The sequence below is a fragment of the Chelonia mydas genome, chromosome 12, assembly GCF_015237465.2.
Source record: "Chelonia mydas isolate rCheMyd1 chromosome 12, rCheMyd1.pri.v2, whole genome shotgun sequence".
Taxonomy (NCBI): domain Eukaryota; kingdom Metazoa; phylum Chordata; order Testudines; family Cheloniidae; genus Chelonia; species Chelonia mydas.
Genome location: NC_051252.2, coordinates 34,048,277 through 34,071,385, shown reverse-complemented (window position 1 = coordinate 34,071,385; position 23,109 = coordinate 34,048,277). Strand labels below are relative to the sequence as shown.

The following is a 23,109-nucleotide window of genomic DNA, read 5'->3' as shown; positions in this document are numbered from 1 at the left end:
GGGGAAGTAGCCTGTGATGCCTTTTAACTCATAATAACCTTTACTATGTTTCTCTCCTCTACCCCCATCTTTAGGTTGAAGAGTTAACCCTGCTCTGGTGCCATTTCGGATGTCCCAGTGAGAGCTCTCAGAAATGCCTATTGTCTCGGGAGGCAGCAACCAGGACTATAGTAATGTTAGCTTCGGTTCTTGTAGTTCCTTGAGCCATCTATTCCCTATCTCTGTTGACACCCCTTCTGTCAAAGGGGTCCACTATCAAAGGGCCAGCAGGATTTACCACCCTGATCAGCTCTGTACTGTTGATGTGAAGAGGGAGATCATAATAAATGTTGGAGGAATCAAATACCTACTGCCTTGGAGCACTTTAGACGAATTCCCACTGACCCGGCTAAGCAAGCTAAAGTTTTGCAGCAGCTACGATGAAATTATTCAGCTGTGTGATGATTATGATGAAGACACCCATGAGTTCTTCTTCGACCGGAATCCCAAAGCTTTTGGGATGATCGTCAGCTTTCTAGCAGCAGGGAAGCTGATGCTCTTCCGAGACATGTGTGCCTTGTCATTCCAGGAGGAGCTGAGATACTGGGGAATTGAGGAATCCAACTTGGAGAAATGCTGCTTCCGAAAACTGTTTCAAAAACTGCAGGAGCTGGCAGAGATGCACAAGGAGGAAGAGATGCAAATGAGCAAGGAGACCACATGTGTCCTGGTTGAGGAAACACAATTTGGACAATTTATGAACAAACTCAGGGATATGGTCGAAAATCCCCAGTCAGGACTCCCAGGAAAAGTCTTTGCTTGTCTCTCCATCCTCTTTGTGGCCACCACAGCTATAAGCCTTTGTGTTAGCACAATGCCGGACTTAAGAGCCGAAGAAGACAGGGTAAGTAAGTCCCCTTTCAACTAGTATTACAACCCTCTATAAACCTACTACAGTGTTACAAGAAACAAACCTGTCATTGTTAAACATGCATCACAAAAAGATATAAAACAATCCTCAGAGAAAATCCTCAGGAAACAATATCAAAATTTGTCTGTGTATATTATTTATTATAAATAGAAATAACTCCTGAAACTGACTTTGTATCAGTTTCAAAGTCATATTCAGTCACAAAGAATTAAACAAAGTTTTGTAGTGCTTGCCAGCCAGAGATATAGAAAAGGCTTTCTGAATGGAATCAAAGAATTAAGATCATACAGTTAGCAAATATGCATGCAATTAGCAAATACCGAGTATTCAACATTGTAACACAGCATTCCCCCCACCTTACCCACAGCTTAGGAAAGCATTGTTAACAAAAGTTATTTTATTTGCTGCTAGCAGGAGTCTCACACTCAGTCATAGCAGAGTTTCATCTACCACATGCTTTATCCTACCATAGGATCACTCTGGTTATCAGCAATATTTCAATCGGACTTAGTGAAAGAAATATTTTCCCCTGGCATCTTTATTTTTAAAAATAGCAAGTTGTCTTCTGTTGTGATAACTAGATCAACTCTGATGTAGTTATTATTTTAGGAGACTTGAAATAATTTTTCCAGAACAATATTGTGTTACATTTTGTACAATGATAACACAGTATGATATACAAACAAACAAACAAACAACCAACACCACAGAAGTGGAGTTTCAAAGTTTGCCTCCAAAATGGATGCACAAGTTTTGTGTCTGTAGTACCCTGCATTTGGCACACACAAAAATTGCAGAAACACTATTAAAGTGTGGCTGAAATTTTAACCTATTAAGTACATATAAACCCTCTCCAAACACATCTCCCAAAATAATTCAGGGCAAATAAAATCAAACTTATATCATATGCGGGAGAAACTTTCAATGTTTTAAAGATCTGTCATTCTAATAAGAAAAGAAATGGAGATGAGAATGTAATGTGATTTTAGGTATAATAACATCCAAACTACCAGTGAATTCTTCCGCATGCTGTATTCCACAAATTGATTCTGAAAGTAACGTGACACTTTTCAAAATACTGACACCAAGATTAAATGAAACAAGCCACATTCATTTTTTCCCCACTGATTCCATAGATAAGTTTATCAGTTTATTGTGCATGGCTTAATTAAACCATTTTCACATTTATTGCACAATATGCTGTGTCATTTTATTGTCAAAGTAGTAATTCAGGAAGGCACAGAATGCAATCACATCAAAGATATGTCATGATATTTGATGTCTTTCAATAAGGCTAAGGATTGCACAGAAGACTGGGATTTAAAAAGATCATTTCCTGTTCTATATAACCTTGAATTTCTACTTACATTTATATAAAAAGTTTGAATCCCTTCAGTAATATCTCTGAGTATCTAAGAGCCTCCCAAAGCTATTGCATTTTGAAGTCAAAATTGTTAAGATGTTTCAGTGCCTTTTCCAAGATGCAGCTTAAACACAGAGCATGTTTTTATGGCTATAAGCAAAATGAACACAAAGACTTCTATGGGAAATATTGCTTCCTATTAACTTTGTTCCTAAAAAAGAGCATGATGCATATTTTATCTCAAATTTAAAACATAAAACAAGAGAACTCTTGTCTAAGTATTTTTAAAGAAATATAAAAAACACATAATTGGTGTATCAGATCTCAACTCGGTCTAATTTGCTGCATTTTTAAAAATTAACCCTATCTTTAGAAGGCAAGAATTTTGAGCAGAGGGGTACAAATGTAGCTGGTAGTAATATGTAGTAGCCTTTCTGCAGCCAGAGTGTTCTATAAAATAGAGCTGTGTTAATGAGCATAGGTTTTTTTATATATAGTCAGGTTTTTAATGTGTAGACACTTTAAAAAGTTGGGATTAAGACATAAATAATATAGAATCATAGAATTCTATCCATTCATAGATGCTGCAGTATTTGAGAAAGAGTCTGCAGGGGAAGTGGGAGTAATGGGGTGAAGTTGAGCAAAGGATAAAGTTAGGGCTGGTCTACACTGGGAACTTACATTGGTAGAACTGTGTCTCTTAGGGGTTTGAAATATCCACACCTTGAAAGATTTAGCTATACCAACATAATCCTCGGTGTAGACAGCGCTAGGTCAATGGAAGAATTCTTCTCATCAACCTAGCTACAGCCTCTCAGAGAGGTGGATTACCTACTCTGATGGGAGAACGTCTCCTGTCAGTGTAAATAGTGCCTACATTCAAGCACTACAGCATTTCCCGTCTCAATATCAGAATCTATTAGACTGTGTAATAGCATTCTAGGGACCATGTACAAAGTTATAATAATCCCATTGTTTGACTCAATTTAAACCAAGATTGGCAAAGCACTTGAGAATGTATGGTGGTGAACTGACCTGGCTTGTGGAGGGACAGACTACAGGATCTAATAAGTATTTTCCTTCTGTCATTTCTATGAGGCTGTGAACTGACCCTATATGCCTAAAGCGCTGCAGCACCGAAGGTCTCCTTTCTGGGGGGCCTCAGAACAGTGTCTTATCTAGAGCTTGGCAAGTAACTCATAGCAAGTAATGTAGTCAAGAAATGTAGCTTCTTGGTTGTCGCTGTGACTCATCCACCCACAATTTACAATTTTCTTGAATGTATTTGTTATTCAAAAGTATTCCCCGCATGACTTCGGTAAAGGGTGCCTAGTGGGGGTATGTTCACCAGCAGCTTCAGATGAGCATTCAGAATGTGAAATTCTTGCTGCTCGGACTAGACACAAAGGTCATGTGATTTGCTTCTTTCCACTGACTACATGAGTGCAGCTCTTTGAATCAGGTTTCCGGTCTTGACCAGCAGCAACGTTCAGATCCAGATCTGAATTCAAAACAGTCCAAAGTTGAGGGCTGTTCAGTTCTGGGGTTTTGGCTTGGACCCACATCTGACCAGAACTTTGCTGAAAGGTATTGTAAGGGTCAATTCCCCCATGTCAGTAACCCAGGAAGGAGGGTGTATTGCTTCCAAGATAGCAATAAGAAAGATTTTACCTCTGTTGCCACATGTACCTCTCCAGGCTCCTTTCAGCATCCCAACCACACTCCATAGTGTCAGAATGGGCTGCTCTCCAGTGCCTGAAGAAGGAAGAAAGCAAAAAGAGAAGGGAGAATAATACAAGGTGAGCTTGACTTCTGTCGGAGGGTTTGGCTGTCTCGGCACTGCATGCTCTGCAGTAACATTCCCTTCTCGCTCCAGCTAAGCATCCCAGAAACGGGCTGCCTGGGCAAGCAGAAGAAGAACAAACAGAACAACTTGCCACCAAAGGGAAAGCGAAAACTCGGGCTCTGCTGAGAGATGTGGCACTCAGCCAAGTAACAAGCATCTGCATCAGGGAAGCCCAGCTGCCATAGTAACAGGAGAGAGGGAAGGAAGGAAGGTGGCCATTTCTACAGAAATGTAGCAATAGGGAGGGGAGGACTGTCGTCAAGGCACAGATCCCACTTAAAGACAAATGAGGAAGAGAAAATTAGGAGTTTGTGTTTCCTGTAACCCCCTTCTGAGGCATGGCCAAAATGAAGACCCTGATTCATTCTGTGTTAGGGCTTGCCCACAAGAACAATAAATGCCATGTAAATTCCCATGGGTATTTCAAGCAATACTTAGACACCCAGTTATAAGCACCTTGGAAATATGAAAGACACAGAGAGAAGGACATACAATTTGTATATACTTTATGTAACCCACTGGTTAGTGTTATGAGTCCCCCAGTGTACCCAGACCACAAAGGATATGAGTCTGTTAGAGCCCCCCAGTAGAGAGAACTGAATCTTTAGTTCAAGAAGTAGAGACACAAGCTTATTGCTCTAGACTCGAGGTTCCTGGCTTAATCCATGGTTTATTGGGCAAGATGGTAGCTGTCACAATTGGTCTTAATTTATAATCAGAAGAAAGAGTATAAAATGGCCCAAGGACAAATTGGATCATTTGTGCAAACAGTTAATACAAGTGCACATGCAGTTATGGAAAAGGCACTCATAGACATGCAAATATCTGTATTTTTATATGCACTTTGATCATGCAGGCTTCTGGAAATTTGTCCCATAATGTCATCTATGAGTGTACAAAATGAAATAATCCCAACAGAGGTGCACAGATGTAGATGTGGCACTTCCTTACGAGAGTTGGGAAGAAAGAGAATTGTGCTGCAGATAAGTAGATGATGTAGAGCAGGCAGACACAAGCCATAAAATACAGATTCAAAATTTCCCAAGTGAGCAGTGGCTGTTCAGATAAAGGGGGTTAGCTCAATCCATTATAGACAAGTAAAGGGTTCTGCTCCAGGGTTATAATTCAAACCCAAAGACCTGAGAGACAGAAAAGTCACCATAATGGTCATTGCACAGTTTTCAGCAGGCTGCGGAGATAAAGAGTGTAGCTAATCCAAAGATAAAAGAGGTGACCAGAATGGAATCCAACCACTATAGAAGTGCTTGATTAGGGAAAGGATCTGCTTTGAACTGGACACCAGTGGAAGTTTCTTTTGAAGAGTCGGGGGAGATGTGGGATGATTAAGCAGAAAAGATGCAGCAAAGCCTTTTCCTCAGAAAAGAAAACTAAAGTTAACAAAAGCAGGCAACACAGCCCCCAAACATAGGCTCCATCCTGGATGTGGAGTCCAAGCTTTCTCAAGGTAGTCTGCCTTTTCCCAAGTTGTGCAGCATAAAGACCCCCAAACCAGAGGGCAAATAAAAAGAGCCTCCAAACCATTATTTGGTAAAATCTAATGATTTTGAAACCTATCAAGTATTTTGGGGCCCTGGTTTGTGATATTTGAATGCTGTATGAATCATACTGAAAATGTCCCTAGAATCTAGAGGAAACTATAGAGAAAAAAACATCTTGAGCAGTTGAAGGATTTTTACCACACAGGTGAAAAGACAATTTATTGACCTTATTGGGAAGGGAAAGAAGAAAATCAAAGACCAACTATTTGTATTGTCAGGGTTAATAACTCCACTACTCAGTCTCTTGCCTATAAACGCACTATACCTTCTTACACTGAAATAGCCCAGGCTACTCAGGCCAGTAGTACAGGTCCAATATTCAGGAGGAACAATTATTAGTTTGCCTTACACTAGGCCAGTCTTGGCTATTTCCCAACAGTATTACAGTAGTCCCTTGACTTCTCACTCGACTCTGGTGGATCACACAGCTGTTATTAGCACCCAATCAGTTCAAATTCTGTATGCTATCACATGCATTCTATTTGGATAAACATGCTTTCTAGGGGACCTTTTTTGTGTTTTTGAAGTTTGCAGATACCTACAGTAGGACCAAATCCAGTTCACTTTACTCACACAAGTAGTCTGAGTAATTTCAACAGGAATAACTGTGTAATGGCTACCTCCTTTGGAGTGATAGGCATCTCCTCTTGCATGTTAGACCTTTCCAAAAACAGAGGTCAATAGTAGCCAGCACAAACTCTAATTTTATGACAATAATGCCTCTGTGTAACAAACTCCTTAATCTTACACCTGTGAAATTCCTTCTCCATTATGATATATTGTTTTGGAAAGTTCTCAATCCATTGATTTCAGTGAAGTTAATTCCAGATTTAGCCTGGTGTACCTGAGATCAGAATCCGGCCTTTCATTGCTAATGAGATTTTACAGTTCTATCTCAGGCATGCTAAAGATACTGCTTAGACTATGGATGGATTTTGAAATTGTGCATGGAATGTTAACATCCTCTTTTAGCAGTATTATTTTAACTTACAGTGTTATCTGGAAGTCTCGACCATGTTTAGGGGTCCCATTGGTCTGTGCACTGCACAAACATATAATAAGAGACAACCACTACCCTGAAGAACTGACGATCTAAGTAGACAAGAAATAGGAGGAGAAATGGTGGGGAGAAAGTGACTTGTCCCAGGTCAAACAGCAATCACATAAGCCCCACTCCAGGCCTCTATCCACTTGACTATGCTGCTTCTCATGTTTAAAAAGTGAGTTCCACTAAGCTTGCTCCTTGAAATACAATAATTCCTGCATAGTGACCTCCCATCCTTCATATTCTGGGCCCAGAAACAGAAGGGCCAACTTTCAGCTGGTGTAAGTCAGATTCACTCCTTCAAGTCATGATCTTTCTTAGGTACTTATATGCCCCCCAACCATCATAGTGTCTGAGCACTGAAAATTTTTAACATATTTATTCTTATACTCTGCCAGCTATGGGCAGTGCTATCACAGTTCCATTGAACAGCTGCGGGACTCTGTGTTTCCATGCATAAGTGACTTGCCCAAGTTTATGCAGCAAGTCTGTAGCAAAACAGGTCTGTCAAGACTTTTACTCAGGACTCAAGATTATGAATTAGTTAATATAACATAATAAAGATCATGAATAGAATAATATAGAAACACAATAATATAATAAAGATTATAAATTAATTAATATAAAATAATAAAGTATTACTTTTCCATTTTAATGTTTTGTTCCCAATAAAAGGCACAGCATACTGTGTACATATGCAAACATAATATCTCGATTTATTGGCTAATGCCCATGTTACTACAAACCCAATATTAACACTATTATTATTTATTATCTATACTACCTGAGCGCATTGGAGCCTTGTTAAAGGACCTGAAGCCTGTACTAGTTTTAACAGTAGTTTTCAGATGTCCGGATTATTTTTTTTCAAGCTGAATTGGGTGGGAGATCGCTGTGTGACTAGAGTACACAATGTTTTTAACAGCTAGCGGTCCTGCAAATAGGTTATAGTCTTTCTTTCCACAGGCATTCAACCTTTTCATTTCACTGCATCCATAACAGGGAGTTTTCAAGTTCTCCCAGAGTGTCGTTTGATTTAACGGGGCGTAGTTTAATTATTCAAACAGCGGCAGCAATGCCGGCATGGTGACTCAGCAGTACCTGCGGCAGTGCAGTCAGATTCCTGCTGCTCCAGATCAGAAACAGAATCAGAATGGTGCATATGCTGAATCTCCAAATTCTGATTTTCTAGTCAAAAGGTCTCAGTTCTCTCCTGCATCTGAGCTCTGCTTAGCACATGGAGAAGGGGGGGAAAGGGCCTGGTTATGGCTCTCTGATTCTGCAATGGCCCAATCCAAATTATAGAGCAATTTAGGGGCTGCTATAATATATGCCATTGATGTATGTTCCCTGAAGGATTGGCAGAAGCAGGCCACAGTCCTGGTCCATCTCTTCCCACACACAACACACCTCCTTCCTCTGACATGTCCCCTATACACAGGTTGCTGGAACACCTGGTGCAGGAGCTGATTTTCCCAGCTTTACCCTACTGGAGAAGTTTCACTCCACCTGGGGAATACTTTGCTGTCAAGTTATGGCCAGAATCCAGCCCTTTGTGCTGTCTGAGAGGTGACGAGGCTGGATGGTGATGCTGAATCTGGCCCAAGAAGCAAGTTGCCTGGGGAAATGAGGTGGCAAGTTCCTATGGTTGCTTACGAGAGATACTTCTGAATCCTCTAAATACAGGCCTGAATAATTTCCATCTGAGTGGACCACAGTGCTGTGCAAATGAACCCTGCTAGAATAATGATCAATCTGTGCAAGCAGGCAGAAGGCAGGTTCTATTCTACTATAACTCGAATAGCCTACAGCAACAACGCTGTCTGCTCCCATCTGTCGGTGTCTTAGCGGACACTGACCTCAATCCATGTAATTGCGTGTAAGGCTGAAGGGAGGAAATGGGCAGTAATAGGCCACATTTGAATCTGCCAAACAAAATCTGCATGTGCCAAGATAAGTTTAGCAGATGTTTGAGTAGTGACCTTGCTTCACCACACTGCAGTGCTGTGTTGATCTGTTGCCGGGGACCATATTCCAGCAGCCCATGTTAAGAGCACATGCCGCAAAGCAAAGCCAACCATTTTCTAATACACTCATCCAGGCAGACCCCCTTATCCTTCAGTATGAGTTTGAATTTGGGCTACTGTAAACAGTCAAACACAAACTCTTCTGGGTTCACTCACACTGATTTTGTGCTATTTCAAAGCACATGTGGTTGGATTATGGTATTCTGCAGGATACTAATGAATCTTGTGCCTACCGCATTTCACAAAATGCGAAGCCCTATAACTCTGACTGTGGAATACTAATAACCCCGTTAACTGAGGAGGGACAGGTCTGATACCTACATCATCTGTGTGGGTTGTGTGAGTTCTGGGTTCAGTTCCTGACTTTGCCACTGACTTGCTGTGTGATGATGAGCAAGTCGTATCCCTGTCTGTAATACTGGAATAACAATATTTTCCACACTGGGTGTTCTGATTAATTCATTCTTTGTAAAGCACTCGAGGCTCCTTGGTTTCCAAAATAACAATATTGTTAATCTTCTTTGTAGGTCACAGTTTCAAAGCCTTGATTAAGCTACTTGTATACATTTGGCTAATGCAGGATTTGAATCTCCAATATATGGCTTGGAAATAGGGTCACCGAGGACTATATTCTAGCAGCTCATGTTAAGAGCACATGCTCTTTCAACCGGAATGTCCAGTCAAAAAGGGAACCTGGCAGTGTCCAGTCAGCACCAGTGATGGCCATACCATAAGGTGAACTGAGGCGGCCGCCTCAGGTGCCAGACTGAGTGTGTGTTGGGGGTGGGGAGTGCCATTAGGATCCAGAGTTTCAAAATTTTGGCCCAAGTGACGGAGATTGGGGGCGTCATTTGAGCTCCCCGCCTCAGGTCCCAAAATATTGTGGGCCGGCCCTGGTCAGCACAATAAAAATCTGGTTACCTGCAGTAACCGGCCTCCACCATCAGGGGGTGGGAAAGAGCAGCAGTTGCTGCTGGCGCCTGGAGGAGCATTCAGCAACGGCTCCAGTGGAGAGAGGTACCGGCGACACCCCTGTCCTGCTCCGAGCGCGGCTTTCCCTCCCCCGCCCCGCTCCACTCAACCTTCTTCCACCCCTGGAGCGCATCTCTCCCTGTCCCTTCCTGCCCCACTCACCCCTCCACACCTAGAGCCCTGCTCAACTGGCAGGGGGAGGATGGTGGAGACAGCAACAAGCGACTGTGGGGGGCAGGAAAGGGGACAGGGGCAGGACCTCAGGGGAAGAGGCAGAGCAGTGGGCGGGGGGAGGTTCTGGCGCTCAGTGTCTGGTTTTCACAAATGAGAAAGTTGGCCACCCTACTTGGAAAATATTATTTTCTGTAATGGTGGACAGGCTGTTGAAATAACCCACACACCAGCATATGCTACCAAAATACTCTACAAGTAATAGTATATCCTGGCCCATGTGATATCTGAAAATATACACCTGGTCAGGTGTTCATTGCTTAAACCACCTAAAGCCACTGTCCTCAACATGAACAAGGCTGATGAGATAAAACAAGGAGGGAGGAAGGATAAATAATAGTGATTTGCTCTTCTTGTACTTCAGAAAATCAGAAATTTGTCTTGTTTATTTTGTCTTGCAAGTGGCTCATTTCACCCCACTTCATTCAGCATGAAAACTATTAGTGATTACCAGGATCGCTTCTGTAAATCTGCCTCTGATTTGAGGCTCTTCACTCAGTTGAAGTCCATTATCAATATTCATTTCTATCCTGGCGTGGTATGGTCTTCTTAAGTTAGCTGACATGGTGGTGCACTCTATGTCATTTGAACAGACAAGGTGAATTGTAACTACAGTTGCAGTAAAACCACTCACCAGAGGAGCAAAGTTTTCCTATAGCAATTGAACTCTACACACTATTCCCTCACAGAAAAACCTGATTGCACCAATTAAGTTTTCATAAGGCGTGAACACAATTGAAAGACAGAATATCACACCACTGATGCAACACAAACTGCTCCAAGCTCGTTACTAAAAAGAAGAGCAGTGTTCAAAATTAGATCAGTGTACGTCACACTAAAGAGGTCATGTGTCCGAAGGCTGGACCAGCATGGAATAGTCAGAGAAAAGAACTTGTGCAAGTGAATATAAAAATACTGTCAGCAACCCTTCTAACTAATTAAAGCCTCAGTAAAGAATCAAAGAAACATAGACAAAGAGATCATCATAGGACTTTTAGAGACCATCAGGAGTTCTTAGCGCATCTCCTCCAACTTAAAGTGTCCAAGACTAAGTAATATAGTAATAGATTGTCATACACTTTGCTGGTCCTTCTCTTGTATAACATCATGCAGCTCTTTCCCTGTGGTGGAAGGTCATAACAAAATTGAAGAAGTCTTCAATCAAGTTTTATAGACATGGGAAAAATTCAGCCACTTATGTAATGTACCTGGATGTTCAGAAAGGCTTTGACCAGGTCCCTCACCAAAGGCTCTTTTGCAAACTAAGCTGTCATGGGAAAGAGGGAAGTTCCTCTCATGGATCTGTAGCTGGTTAAAAGGAAGGAACAAAAGGGTAGGATTGGATAGTCAGTTTTCACAATAGCGAGAGGTGAATAGCGGAGTCTCCCAAGGCTCTGTACTGGGACCTGTGCTGTACAACATATTCATAAATGATCTGGAAAAGGGGATGAACAGTGAGGTGGCGAAATTTGCAGATGAAACAAAATTACTCAGTGGAGTTAAGTCCAAAGCTGACTGTGAAGAGCTACAAAAGTAATCTCACTAAACTGGGTGACAAAATGGCAGATGGAATTTGATGTTCATAAGTGCAAAGTTGTGCACACTGGAAAAATAATCCCAACTACACATCCATAATTATGGGATCTAAATTAGCTGTTACTACTCAAGAAAGAGATTTTACAGTCATCATGGATTGTTCTCTGAAAACATCTGCTCAATGTGTAGTAGCAGTTAAAAAAGTTAACAAAATGTTAGGAACTATGAGGAAAAGAACAGATAAAACAGAAAATATCATAATGCCACTGTATAAATCCATGGTACACCCACACCATGAATACTGCATGCAGTTCTGGCTGCCCCATCTCAAAAAAGATATATTGGAAAGATATATTGCAGATAAGGGCAACAAAATGATTAGGGGTATAGAAATACTTCCATACAAGCAGAGATTAAAAAGACTGGAAATGGTCAACTTAAAAAAGAGACGACTAAGGGGGATATGATAAAAGTCTATAAAATCATGAATGGTGTGGAGAAAGTGAATAAGGAAGTATTACCCCTTTACATAACAGAAGAAACAAGGGTCACCCAATGAAATTAATAGGTAGCAAGTTTAAAACAAACAAAAGGAAGTACTTCTTCACACAACTCATAATCAACCTGTAGAACTCGTTGCCAGGGGATGCTGTGAAGGACAAAAGTATAACTGGGTTCAGAAAAAGAATTAGACAAGTTCATGGAAGATAGGTCCATCAATGGTTATTAGCCAAGATGGTCAGGGATGCAACCATACTCAGAGTGTCTCTAAACCTCCACCTGCCAGAATCTGGGACTCGGACAACAGGGGATGGCTCACCTGTTTTGTTCATTCCCTTTCAAGAATCTGGCACCGGTGACTGTCAGACGACGGAATACCGGGCTAGATGGACCATTGGGTTGACCCAGTATGGCCATTCTTGTGTTCTTAAGAAAAGTTCTGAATAAAAATGTAGGCCGATGGATAAAACCACGAGCCTGGAAAGAAAAATACTGCTCTCAACAGCAGCAGAGTTTCAGTTTCTTTTCTCAGGCCACTCAACTACTCAGAAGAGGGAGCCCCAATTGCTAAAGACCTTTCCAGTTTCCCAACAGTTTCTCCAACACCCCTTTCTCCTCACCTTCCTAGCCCCACCCCGAACACCCAAGTGAAAGGCAAGGGTCTGGGTTAACCCCTTAGGTACTGGGCTTGTGAAACATCTTTCTACCTTATCACAAAACAAAGAAATTGATGGCCATGATAAATAACGTAACAAGTGAAATCCTCTACTCTTTAACATAAAGAAACTTTGCAAGGAATGACTATTTCATGTGGAATTAGGAAGCTGCTCCTCGATACATTACATGCACACACACTCTGCTGCACAAATTCTTGTCATACTGGTCAGACCAGTGGTCAATTTAGTCCACTAGCTCATCGTCAATCAGGCGAGTACCTGATGCTTCAGAGGAATGTGTAAGAAGCCCTGCAGTGGGCAGTTATGGAATAACCTGCCCATAGAAAAAAATTCTTCCTAGTCCCCATTAGTTAGAGTTTGGTTTATGCTCTGAAGCAGGAGAGTTTATAACTCTTCCAAAACTCCTGTTTATTATTTTAGTATTTTCTGTTATAACTCTCTCTCCTTATCTATGGGAATGTTCATTAACCGTACATATTGGAAGTATATTTTTTAACTTTCTTTCAACAGTGCCCTACAAAGCACTGGAGAAACTAGGAATTTATCATCATTTCCCTTGTCCCGTGCTACCAGACAACTGACATTTTACTTAATCTACACTACAGGAGACTTATATCTGCGCACATGTTATCATTTCATAGTGCAGGACCATTGGGATGTGCCATTTTCCATACTCTCTTGGTAACAATCATAAGCAGAATATGAGATGCTTTGAGAAAGTCACTGGGAGGAGCTGAAATTGGCTTTGATACTTAATTCCTATTTTTTTCCTCTGACATTTGCTGCTTTAGAGTTTTGATGTTAGTCTTGTTTTAATGAGAAGCTCAGGAATAGGACTGTCATCTACTGAACCCTAGAAAGATTGATGGTAGGGGGGAATATTATATCCAAAACATAATATATATAGGCTAATATATAAAAATAGTCCTAATATATAAAACACACATATGGAGACCCTGGGTGAAATTATTTTCCCACTGAAGTCAATGGGAGCGTTCTTATTGACTTCAATAGGGCCAGGGTTTCATCCTGTGTTTCTAGATAGCCAACTAGACAGATTTTATTTTCAGGAAGCATATAATGTGTATGTATTTTAATATTTTTTGAGCATTTGCTTAGAGGTTGGGTTTTTTTTTGCAGATATACTATATAAATTGGCTAAATAAGTAAACAATAAATCTTTTATTTCAATAGACTGTTTGAAGCAGGGAAAGGCGTGCTTTCAACACAGTGATGGAGAGTGTGGAATTATTATTTTATATTATTTGTCTTTTTTTTTTGTTCTACTCAAGAGAAAGTTTTATGTCCGATAAGTCTCAGATAAGTCGTGGCAGAAATAAAAAAAGCAGAGTAAGATTTCCTAGTATGTACAAGTAGAAGGTTATTTCCCACTGAAATTGGTAATAGTGCGTTTGGGAAGCTGATCATTCAGCTTTCAAAGGAAGAAAGCAGACGTAAGTTATCTACCTCTGGCTGGCTGGCGGGGGGAGGGGGGACTGGGGGAGAGAGAAGAGGGTAACAAAAGGTGTGGGGTGAAATAAACTAATCAGTTCTGAAGAAATTGTACCTGAAAATTTCACCAGGAGGCAGCTTAGACCGTTTTGTTTTATGGCTAAAATTCTTGGCAAAAAGACTTCTTTTCCTGTGGTTTCCTGGTAGAGGAGACTCATGAAGGCTGAGGGGCCTGACAGAGAGATGTGGAATCTCAAAACAAGCACCCTGTTGGAAGGCTTTATTGTATCTTAGGTAATATTCCTCCATTTGGCACACAAGCCCAAATGTACAAAGCTAAATGAAGTAGCTGATGTACTTGTAATTCAGCCCAGATAGCAAAAATTTTAAATCACGCCTGAAAATAATGAATAATTCACAAGTCATTAGAGTGACCACAGGCAGACAAAGTACAGGCTGTGCTGAAAGAATAATTTCCATCTTGGAGAAAGAGAACTCTGCATACTGTGACTGCTGATTATGAGCAATTACATCAAGCTAAGTCAGCAAACTCTCCATACATAATGCGCAGCCCATTGAAGTCCATGGCACTGACTTCAATAAGGCTAAAATCTGATCCCCTATGAATAAAACAAAGGGTGCAGATTCCTCATTATCTTTTGAGGTGCTTGCTTTCAAGACTAAATCTTGAAGCTAGAGATAAAACCCAAACTGCTTATTCTAGAGCCAAGCATCAGGACACCTCCTTCAAGGGCAATCTCCGAGCAGGCAGCTCAGGGGAGGAAAGTTCTGTGATCTTATTCTCACTAAGTTTCCTCCAAACTCAAACCACATGGTGAGCTCTTAAGCTTGGAATCACTGTCCCACTCTGGCCAGACTGTGTCCCAAAGTCACAGGTTCACATGCTACACGTCCCCTGAGAGTGTTCTGGGATTGGGCTCCGTTCCTCCCCTTTCTCACTGGCCCACAAAAGAATCATGGCCACTGTGCTACCCATTAGACAGGTACAGCTCATGATCCTCTCTGTAGATGGTCCTCCTACCTCTCCATGATCTTTTAGGGGTGTTACCAAGGAACTATGTTTGAGCATAGAGCATGCAATTGTGGCTGGCCCTTGTGCAGCAGGTGCAAAGGAAAATAAGATTCTTTGGACTTTCTCCATGCCTTTCTGCACCCACAAAAGGGCAGCCACAATCTAGCCCTGAGCAGCAGATATTTCAGTCTAATTTTCAAGCCTCTTAACAACATTAGCTGAAATTATTGCTCCCTAGCATCCCCTTGCTACTCCCCTGGGTCCGTAATTACAGCCTCCCTGGCAATCTAATTAGTGTAATCCCAGCATGAAATTTCAACTGATGATGACAACAGTATTTTACTAACCCATTACTCCTGTTCTCATATAGAAAACCATCCTGGATTTATGGGGAAAGAATAGAATTCTTATCCCCCCAAGGACTGCACAGCTAATGCATTTGAGATGCCTTCATTTTGAATATCTATTCAGTAACGAAAAATGTATGGGCCCTGCTTCAAAACCCATTGCTGACTTGACTGGGATTTGCATCAGGCCTATAATGCATCAAAGCATGTGTTCCTTAACAGTTATAGCATCCTGGTGTGGAAATATTATGCAATTCCCTTTGTCTTTTGAGTCTTTGTCACAATGGTGGTTTTCCAGAGGTTTATTCACAATATTTAAATGAACATTTCAGTTTTAGTCAAACATCAAGAGCAGGTTTCATATTAATTTACTATCCCAAGGTGTAGGATTTTAATGTGTTAATCTATGGGACAGGTGGACCATATTTTAAGGCAAGAGCAAATGATGGGTACTATGGAGCATTCGGGAGAGAGAGAGAGCAATATGGACCCAGATCCTCAAAGATATTTAGGCATCTAACTCCCATGGAAATATCTTTGAGGATCTGAGTCATGCTGATTATTATCCAGTTTAGTGTCAATTTGCTATGGCCCAGTGAATTCTTCTAATTACATAGACAATGGTGGACCTGAAGGTAATGGAACTATGCTGATTTACACCAGCTGAGGCTCTGACGCACTGTGACCACTGGATGGTTTTCTGATCATCCGGACTTTGCCAGAAGACCCAGTGTTTGGCTCTCTTATCACTGAGGTGAAGTGCCCAGTGTGGTTTCTCATGTACGTGGCATTTTCTAAAGTTTATCCAATTCCTAAGTGACTGAGGGGATGGGGGAGGCAAGTTGTGTTTGACTCTTGCCTTCAGGTTGAACAAATAACATTTTTAGGCTCAGCCGGGGACAAGGGAAATAGTGAATCCATCACAGCCCATGGCAGTTGACGTTTGCATAACTGTCTTGATGTAGCGGCTCAGAAGATAGCACTGGTATCATGTGACCTCAACCCTAGAACAGAAATCTCCATTGGTATGTTGCACCTGCTGGATGAGTGTTTTTTAAAATTTAATCTTCCTTTTGATTTGAATGTTTATAGCATACTTGCAGACACTGAAAGAAAAGATGTGGTTCATACTAGGGCACAACTAGGGGCAAGGTCTAAATGACCTAGTAAGTCTTCTACATCCCTGAACTATTTCCCTTCGTTACATCAAATTATCTAGTTCTGTGCAGTCACCACAGATTGAATAGCACTTTACACACAGAGCAGAAAGAGAACCAGAACATCAATAAAATAATCCCTCACTTAGGGTTAAATTTACTTCTGTTCAGACTTATGCACCATTTAAGTCTCAATTAATTTCTATTTTCAGGGCTTAAGTGGGATTTAAATAGTCCATTTGCCTTGTGCTGGGCCTTTGCACAAAGATAAATTTCATCCATTCAGACTCATAAGAATAATACAATTAAAACAACACCAGTTCACTTGAATAGCTTTTTAACAGAATGTAACATGGCTGCTATAGAAGTAGCTATTTGCTGCGTTTGTTTCCCCCCAATACCAGTACGCTCATGAAGATGCACATTTCTTCTTCTTTAATGATTTCTGATGTCAGTTCAGAGATTGCTCATTTATTTGACCTTCTGTTTGTTTTGTGCCAGGGTGAATGTTCTCAGAAGTGCTATTACATCTTTGTCATCGAGACCATCTGTGTGGCTTGGTTCTCGCTGGAGCTCTGCCTCCGATTCATTCAGGCGAAGAGCAAGTGTCACTTCTTCAAAGGCCCCCTAAATATCATTGATTTCTTGGCTATTTCACCCTATTATGTTTCCCTCATAGTGGTAGATGACGAGCCAAGTGAGGAGGCCGAGAGGCCGAGCAGCAACTCATATTTGGAGAAGATTGGACTGGTGCTACGAGTCTTACGTGCCTTGAAGATCTTGTATGTAATGCGCCTTGCCAGGCACTCCTTAGGCCTGCAGACTTTGGGGCTCACGGTTCGAAGGTGCACCCGAGAATTTGGCCTGCTTTTGCTCTTCTTGTGTGTGGCTGTCACCCTGTTTTCTCCCCTGGTCTACCTGGCTGAGAATGAATCTGGGAAGGTCCTTGAATTTACAAGCATTCCTGCCTCATACTGGTGGGCTATCATCTCAATGACCACTGTGGGATATGGAGATATGGTACCAAGAAGTGTCCCAGGCCAGATGGTGGCTCTGAGTAGCATCCTCAGTGGGATTCTAATTATGGCTTTCCCAGCAACCTCGATATTCCACACTTTCTCCCATTCCTATTCAGAGTTGAGAAAACAACATGAAAGATTACAGTCCCGGCTAAACAGGATAAAAAGCACCAATCACTCCGGTGAATCTGATACCTTCAATGAGACAGACAGTTTGATTTCAGAGGTGCCAATGTCACCGATTAAGTACATTTACAGAGGAAACTAAGGCTTGCTGCAAAATGTCTTTAAGTACATGAATAAAGCAAAGCAACAACATGTGACTTATCATGTGCAATGCAATTGCTGAAATGGGTATAATAAATTGACCAAGCCAAATGGAGTCTGACAATACATCACTATGGACTTAGTCTTACATCACTTTGACTAAGGAAGTCAAAGGTCAGGGGTTATTCAATAAGAGATATTTATTAAGCACTACCATTCTCTTCTTATTGATAAAACTAATGATAAAGTCCAAATTTGTCTATATCATAAAAAATATCCAGCTGAATCTCTAACACTGAATGAGTAGCAAGCAGAATTTTGCTGGCCTAAATAACAATTGTTCTTTTGTTTGCCTTTGAGTTTCCAGTGTTCTTTGCAATTAACACCTGGAGCCAAGCATTAGAATGGATTCTTGTAGGGCTACACATCATTGCCCTTTTTACAATGCTCATCAATTGGTATATAAAAGAGTCCTTGATATCAATACATATCTATGTCCAAAGGCACCAACAAGCTAAAATAAAAGTTTTTAAAGCTCGTTCTGCAGTTACATGATCTATCTATAAGTAAAGAATTGCACTGCTACTGTAAATGATTTACATAATCCCATAAAAGACTTTGGTTAAAATGCAATTTCAATCTGCCATCTGTAAACATTTCACACTAGATACAAAAAGTTTTCAGGCTTTTTTCTTACATGTACTCGACTCAGATAATGACGAAAGAATTAAAAAAGCTTAGTGACTAAAAGAGAGGAATCAATGTTATCCTGTTTATTGGAGGGTGATGGTGTGCCACCATGTAAGAAAGGTTAAAAATAAATCTGGCAGACACGATAGCACTCTGATATTGATGCCCTTTGAATATTTAGAAACAGTGAAATGAATTATTTAGGATGGGACAATGGGTGTAGATAGGAATGAGGGGATTAAACAGAAAAGGGTTTGGTTGAACATCAGGAAACATTTCCAGAAAGGTATTTGGTTTGGTTTCCTACAGAAAATTGTGGACACGTCACTTGGGACATTTAGATCCAGACAGGTCAAGGCACTAGACATATGTAATAAGCCTCAATGTTACCTCATGGGATAATCTAGATGGCCTAGACAGTTTTTTGCAATTCTAACTTCTTAGATGCTCTGAATTAAATTAATTGGGACCTAATTTAAAGTGTGGGGCCTAACTTTATGAACTAACGCCTGAGTTCAGCATGGTACTTACATGTAGGGCTTGTCTACACAATGAGTTAGTACTCAGCAAGCTGGGGCATAAATTTACAGCACGCTAGCATGCCTCACACTAACTGTCCACGTAGGCCCTAAAAGTTCCCTTGTGTGTTTGACCTTTTGCTGTTGCACAAAGCGCACGAGGGAACTTTTGGTGCATGGTAGCAGTGTCCACATGGCCAGCACACCCTGGCTTGCTGTGCACTAACTTGTCCTATAGACATTCCCATAGGCTTCAATGGGACTAGTCTCTTACCTAAAGTTAAGTATATATTTAAGTACCTTACTGAATCAAAGCCTAAATTAATTAAGTTTCAGACCTGACTGGCAGTCTAAATTACTGTGTTTTTTAAAATCTTACTAAAGTCCCATGAAAGTGAATATTATGGTCCAAATTTTCAAACGGCTGTGTTATATATGCACCACTGCAAAGCTCCAATCTCACGCCGTACTTTGCAGGACAAAGCCCCAGTGCATTCACATTCATTGTAAACATATAATTGTTCAGGAAATTGCACATGCAATCACCTTATTTGCACATACAAACGTGCAAATACAGTGTTATGTGACTGCAATGGGTGTTTACACATTCTGTGTGGCTCATCCTTCATATGGATATTTGAGAACTTGGGCCTGTATTTATCCTAACTGCCTCATTGTTTATAAATAGTAAACCACAACCAGGATTATTTATCATTGCAATGAGCTGAGAGAGGGATACATGACTTGGAATTATGTCCTGTATTGTCCGGCGTTTGACCCTGTGACCTAAAACAAAGAAAACTCAGCAGGTCAGAGATCTGATGCTCCAACATAATCAGGGCATGAAGATACTGTATTTGAGGCATTTAAACTTATTTCACACACTGAACCAAATTCTGCCCTATTTTATACCTCTATCCACCTGATTTCTATCTGTAACTAAGCTAACCCATATTGTCCTACCTGCCAGCAAGTCTTTAAAGCACTGGTCCCCAAACTGCGAGGGGCATGCAGCAGAGCCTGGGCCAGCATCCCCTGCTCCGGCCACAGTTTCGCTCTGCCCCCTGCCCAGCTCTGTCCTCATTCCCTCTCCACTTCCAGGCCAGCTCCGCTTCTAACACCAGCTGTTCTTCCATCCCCAGTTCAGCCCCCAGCTCTGCCTTCAGCCCAAGCTCCTCTGCTGAGCCAACTGTGCAATAAAGGAGGGGGACGCAGACAGATTCCATTATTGGTAAGGGGGGGGCCTGACAGGAAAAGTTTGGGCACCGTTGCTTTAGAGTATATACCTCTGTGAAATACACATTTACATTAAAGCATTGGTATTCTCTGGAAACATATATAATTAGTCAATGCCATTGATTTTCTTTCTTAAATTAGTAGTTTTTATCGGTTTAAAAATTATTTCAACATGATCAAGTGCATAACCAGCCCAGCAAAATTATTCTAAAAAAATTAAATAACCAGGTAAGTGCATGGCCTTTTTGTTGATGTCAAGTGTCATATCGGTTTAATTTCTGATGCGTCCTTTGTCAAGGGGCTATATCATGCTCAGTCAAAGGTCCCAATGAGCTAAGCCTCAATTCAGCACTTAAGCACACAGGTAAGTCCTACTGAAGTCAATGAAGTATACATCTGTTGAACAGAAGTAGGGATTACTCACATGATTCCGCTGAAGCGTGTGTTTCCATGCTAGGGCCTTAAGATACATTTCTATCTCTAATTGATCTCATCCTATAGCTTGGTCTGGGCTGCACTGGCTTCCATTGAAATTGGTCTTCATGATTCACTGTGTTAGTAGAAAGAAAAAAAAATGTGTTGAAAGGAACATTTAGTGCCTGTATAATTCAGTCTAGTAATGAATTCAGTACAGGCAGTTACAATTAACGGATATTGTTGCTGCCAAGTACATATCATTTCATAACCAGACTTATGAATAGTTGAGGTACCTGACGTGCAGCTGCTCTTAGTTTCAGCTCTGTTTTTTCCCCTCAGCTAAACCTCAGAAACAGCAATCAGCACCACTGAGAAATACGGTCTATTATCAAGGTAGGGACCATAATTTTAGCTCTTACTGATAGCATCACATTCCTTTTAAAGCACAGGCCCTCTCTCTGTCTCTGGGGTCAACCTGCTGCTGGGTCATAGTTGGGTCACAGGGTTCCCCTTCCAACTCCCGCTCATGCTTCCATGTTTGGGGAGACTGGTAGAGACCTCATCCTGCAAGCCAGCTATTGATTCCACACATGGCGGGCAACACCACAGAGACTAGTCTGGCTCCTGCTTCAGATTTGCTGCCACAGCAACTGCTGAAAGAGGAAGCGAAATGGTTGGAGACCATGGTGACCAAGCGAAATGGTTGGAGAGTACAATGTAGGGGCTTCAGTGAGAAATTGACGCAATCTGAAGGATCCCTCAAGATATTAATTAGAGATGGATCAAAACAAGGATCATAGACCCTCACCTGCTTTTGAACTTTGCTGGAGTTTGGATTTGGAATCCCTGAACAAAACCCACACACTAGTGTACTGGTTCCAGGTCAGACCTCCAGGATCTTATTTTTCTATTTCATTGCAGCTGCCCCAGAAATCTCACCAGACCAGTGCTTCATTCTCCTAGTGCGAATACAAATTACAGCTGTTTGAAAGCCACCATTTTATTTTCCTTTCAAAAATTTGCAGGGGAATGTTTGCCAGTGTGGGTTTGCACTTCGAATTTCAGTGTGTGCTTATATTTGCATCAAAAATATAAATTTCCACATGTTTTCAGTGCAAAGACCATTTTATCTTGGCAACAGCCTGTTTTTCTCGAAAACATCCATTTTCATTGAGAAAAAGGGAACCATTCTGCTATGGGTCCTGCTTAGAGAACTTGCATATAAATGGTCTCATAAATAAATAAAAGTGTTTTGAATTTTATTATAAATATTTTTCCACCTTAAATTAATGCATATAGAGCAGTGTTGCCTAGCGGATCGAGGGCATCACCTTTGTGCCTCAGTTTCTCCATCTATAAAATGCAGCTAATGAGACTGATCTTTGTAAATCACTTTGCAAGTTATTGATAAAAACTATATCTATTTAAGAGCTAGGATTATGATTTTTATATTTTATTTTATTGTATGTATTGTTATTATCATAACATCATTAGCAAAACTCCCACGGACGTCACTGGTGGAGGATTTTGTTAGCTTAGTTTTTTGTTGGGTGTCATGGAATCTGCTACAGCTTAACAGCTATCTTCATTGTACAGCCTGAGGTTTGTATCCCACACACTAGCATTCATATATAATTAAGGATACAGGGTTTAATATTTAACTCAGATAAATTCATCAGTGCGATTAGTGTGATAGTCTGATGAATTCTGTTACAATTTACTCCTGAATGTACTGCATAATTTAATCATGAATCAGACAGCAAAGTGAAGCAATTTAGGTGCACTCAGTATTGTTATTTCAAACTTTATTAATGAAGGGAGAATTATACATTTCTGCTGAATAAAATTGACTAAGCACCCTCAACTAAATCTTATTCATAATGAATTGTGCATAATGAATTCTGATTATTATGCAGTAAATTATTTTAAAGCTTGATACTAACCTTTAAATACAGATGAGACATAAGAATATTCATGAAAATGAAAATGAAAACAAGTTCTCTAATCGGCTGAGAGAAAGTTTTAGTCTCCTAACACTAGTGATTTTTCTTAATCACTCATTAAAATAAAACAAAGAGTGAAGATTTACTGTGTAATATTCATTTTCTAATCAGTCATAGAAGGTGAAAGGCCAGATAATTCAGCCCAGCTCCCTGCTGATGCATGATTGTTCCTTATGCTACGTAAGCTACTGTTCTGTCCAATCTAGTTTCAAATATCTCAAATGACAGGGCTTCCACTATTTCCCTGAGAAGATTATTGCACAAGCTTAATACCAGAATCACAGAAGTTACAGATGGAAAAGA

General features: G+C 40.8%; 1 protein-coding gene across 1 annotated transcript; it reads left to right on the top strand.

The window, feature by feature from the left end:
• On the top strand, window positions 1-18,480 carry KCNG4 (potassium voltage-gated channel modifier subfamily G member 4). The gene is made up of 2 exons (XM_007059272.3): window positions 1-883; window positions 17,158-18,480. Exons 1-2 carry the CDS (start codon window positions 134-136, stop codon window positions 17,941-17,943), a joined length of 1,536 nt encoding a protein of 511 aa, XP_007059334.2. The 5' UTR covers window positions 1-133; the 3' UTR covers window positions 17,944-18,480.
• The last annotated feature ends 4,629 nt before the right edge of the window (window positions 18,481-23,109 follow it).

What these genes read in the sequence shown, in the direction of transcription:
- KCNG4 (XM_007059272.3), top strand. Translation starts at nt 134, where the DNA reads ATGCCTATTGTCTCGGGAGGCAGCAACCAGGACTATAGTAATGTTAGC. An exon ending in TAAGAGCCGAAGAAGACAGG is followed by an intron (nt 884 to 17,157) that starts GTAAGTAAGTCC and finishes GTTTTGTGCCAG; the next exon opens with GGTGAATGTTCTCAGAAGTG.